Raw genomic sequence first — 2414 nt, 5'->3', positions numbered from 1 at the left:
ATCATTTTCTGTTTTTTAACCTTCATAGAAAAGGTCTCAAATTTTATTATGTATTTCTATCTTTGTTTATTAAAATAAAGCTCCACCTGCAAGGACAGGAAGCTGCCTGAGAGGAAGCCCATATTTCTTTTGCTCACCACTCTGCTTGGCTCACAGCCTTTACACACCCCCGCTTATTAGCCCATACCTGCCTTTTTAATGCCCTCCTATGGGGGAAGAGCCTCTTTCACACTTACTGTTATTTATAGTTCATATAAAATTTTACTGTCATTATTTCATGTGGATTTTGATCCATAGGGATATAAGCTGAATGCATATTAATATTTACATTTACAGAAGAGGAAACTGGGTTTCAGAGAGGATAATATTTCAAGGTCATATAGCAAATCAAGGGCAGACATGGTCCAGGTCTTTAATCCTGAGAAGCATGACTCTTCCCATCTCACCTTGTACCTCACAGATGATGACAGCTGCACCCCCATCTCCATGGAAGAGAAAGTCATAGCAGGTGAGGGGTCCATAAGCTGTCAGGAAGAACTTTGGAGCTCTGGGTTGATGATGGGCCAGGAAAATCAGGTTTATTTTTTGGAACTAGCAGTGCCACATGGGACATGGTGACTATGAAGGACTGTGGAGGATATTACACAGAACATGGGCTTTAGACTTAGACTTGAATGTGATTCCTGTTGTGCTACCAGTGGGAACTTGGTAAGTTAATTAATCACGCTTCAAGACTCTGTTTCTTCATCACTCAAATAGGTATAATAACACATATAAAGAGGCTATGTAAGAATTAAATCAGAGTGTGTGGTCTCGCCTATAATTTATTTTTACTAAATGATACTGTTACTGTCATTGCTAGTTAGATAAGGCACAGGATGGAAGATTCTAACTGCACCGTGGATTCTGACCAAGTGGTATTCCCCCAGAAGAGCTGAGTCTTGTGTCTTCAACATGGAAGTGGAGAACCAGACCCGAGTCACCCAGTTCATCCTGGTGGGGTTCCCGGGCAGCGGGGGCATGCGTGCCACAGTGTTCCTGATGTTCCTTGTGGCCTATGTTTTGACAGTGGCTGAAAACGCAGTCATCATTGTGCTGGTGCAGCAGAACCGGCCTCTGCACAAGCCTATGTACTTCTTCCTGGCCAACCTGTCTTTCCTGGAGACCTGGTACATCTCGGTGACTGTACCCAAGTTGCTGTGTAGTTTTTGGTCTGTGAGCAACAGCATCTCCTTCACTCACTGTATGATCCAACTTTACTTCTTTATTGCACTCATGTGCACAGAATGTGTGCTCCTGGCTGCCATGGCCTATGACCGCTACGTGGCCATCTGCCGCCCACTCCATTACCCCAGCACAATGAGCCACGGGCTCTGCTTCCGCCTGGCTCTTGCTTCCTGGGCCATTGGCTTTGGCATCTCCTTGGCTAAGATCTACTTCATCTCTCGCCTCAGCTTCTGTGGCCCCAATGTGATCAATCACTTCTTCTGTGACATCTCTCCAGTACTTAACCTCTCCTGCGCAGACATGTCCGTAGCGGAGTTGGTGGACTTTGTCCTGGCGCTGGTCATCTTCCTCTTGCCCCTCTCCATCACTGTCCTGTCCTACGGATGCATTCTGGCCACCGTTCTCCGCATGCCCACAGGAAAGCAGAAAGCCTTCTCGACGTGCGCCTCCCATCTCGTGGTGGTCACCATCTTCTATTCCGCCACTATTTTTATGTATGCCCGGCCCCGAGCCATCCACGCCTTCAACATGAACAAAGTCATTTCCATCTTCTATGCGATTGTCACCCCTGCCCTCAACCCTTTCATTTATTGCCTAAGGAACCGAGAAGTCAAACAGGCTCTGAAGAAGCTGATCTCTTGCCAGGCCATCCGATCTGACTAGTCTACTGCAGGTGATTAGAAAAAAGCGATGGTCGGCTCTGGGGCCTGCTGGTCCCAGCTCCACCCCTTCTCCTTCAGGGCCTCCCTGGATGTGACTCATGTTCATACGACATCACCCCATCCACATCACCGTGGTTCATAGCTTTGCTAATGACAAAGGGAGCTAGACTTTAAGCTTTTTCTATGCAACATGCCAATGTCAGCAGAAATTTAAATCTTTCTTTAGAATAGTTTAAAATAGGATGGCTTTTAGTATTCACAACAAATTTCATCCAAGAACAAATAACACTTTTGAGACTGTTTTCTCTTTTTTTTTTGAAGTAAGAGGCATTAGGTGGGATTCTTTGCTACCTTTTACATGCTTCTAGAACAGACGCTTAAGGAAGTAAATAATGTACAGTCACAGACAGTGTGGGGCAGAGGTCAAAAGCCCAGGCCTGCTGAGTCTGAGCCCAAGGTCCTTTCCTAGCTCGTGGCCCTCCCCACAGAGAGAAAACACTTCTTCAGCAAGCCAAATGGGGAAGC

At 46.2% G+C, this 2414-nt stretch overlaps 1 protein-coding gene across 1 annotated transcript; it reads left to right on the top strand.

The window, feature by feature from the left end:
- The first annotated feature begins 895 nt into the window (after window positions 1-895).
- Window positions 896-1931, top strand: OR6B1 (olfactory receptor family 6 subfamily B member 1). Its single transcript, XM_019629112.1, has one exon. It carries the CDS (start codon window positions 955-957, stop codon window positions 1888-1890), a length of 936 nt encoding a protein of 311 aa, XP_019484657.1. The 5' UTR covers window positions 896-954; the 3' UTR covers window positions 1891-1931.
- Window positions 1932-2414: the final 483 nt, after the last annotated feature.

Source organism: Hipposideros armiger, unplaced genomic scaffold (genome assembly GCF_001890085.2).
Source record: "Hipposideros armiger isolate ML-2016 unplaced genomic scaffold, ASM189008v1 scaffold_825, whole genome shotgun sequence".
NCBI lineage: Eukaryota > Metazoa > Chordata > Mammalia > Chiroptera > Hipposideridae > Hipposideros > Hipposideros armiger.
This window is presented reverse-complemented; position numbering and strand designations above follow the sequence as displayed.

What these genes read in the sequence shown, in the direction of transcription:
- OR6B1 (XM_019629112.1), top strand. Translation starts at nt 955, where the DNA reads ATGGAAGTGGAGAACCAGACCCGAGTCACCCAGTTCATCCTGGTGGGG.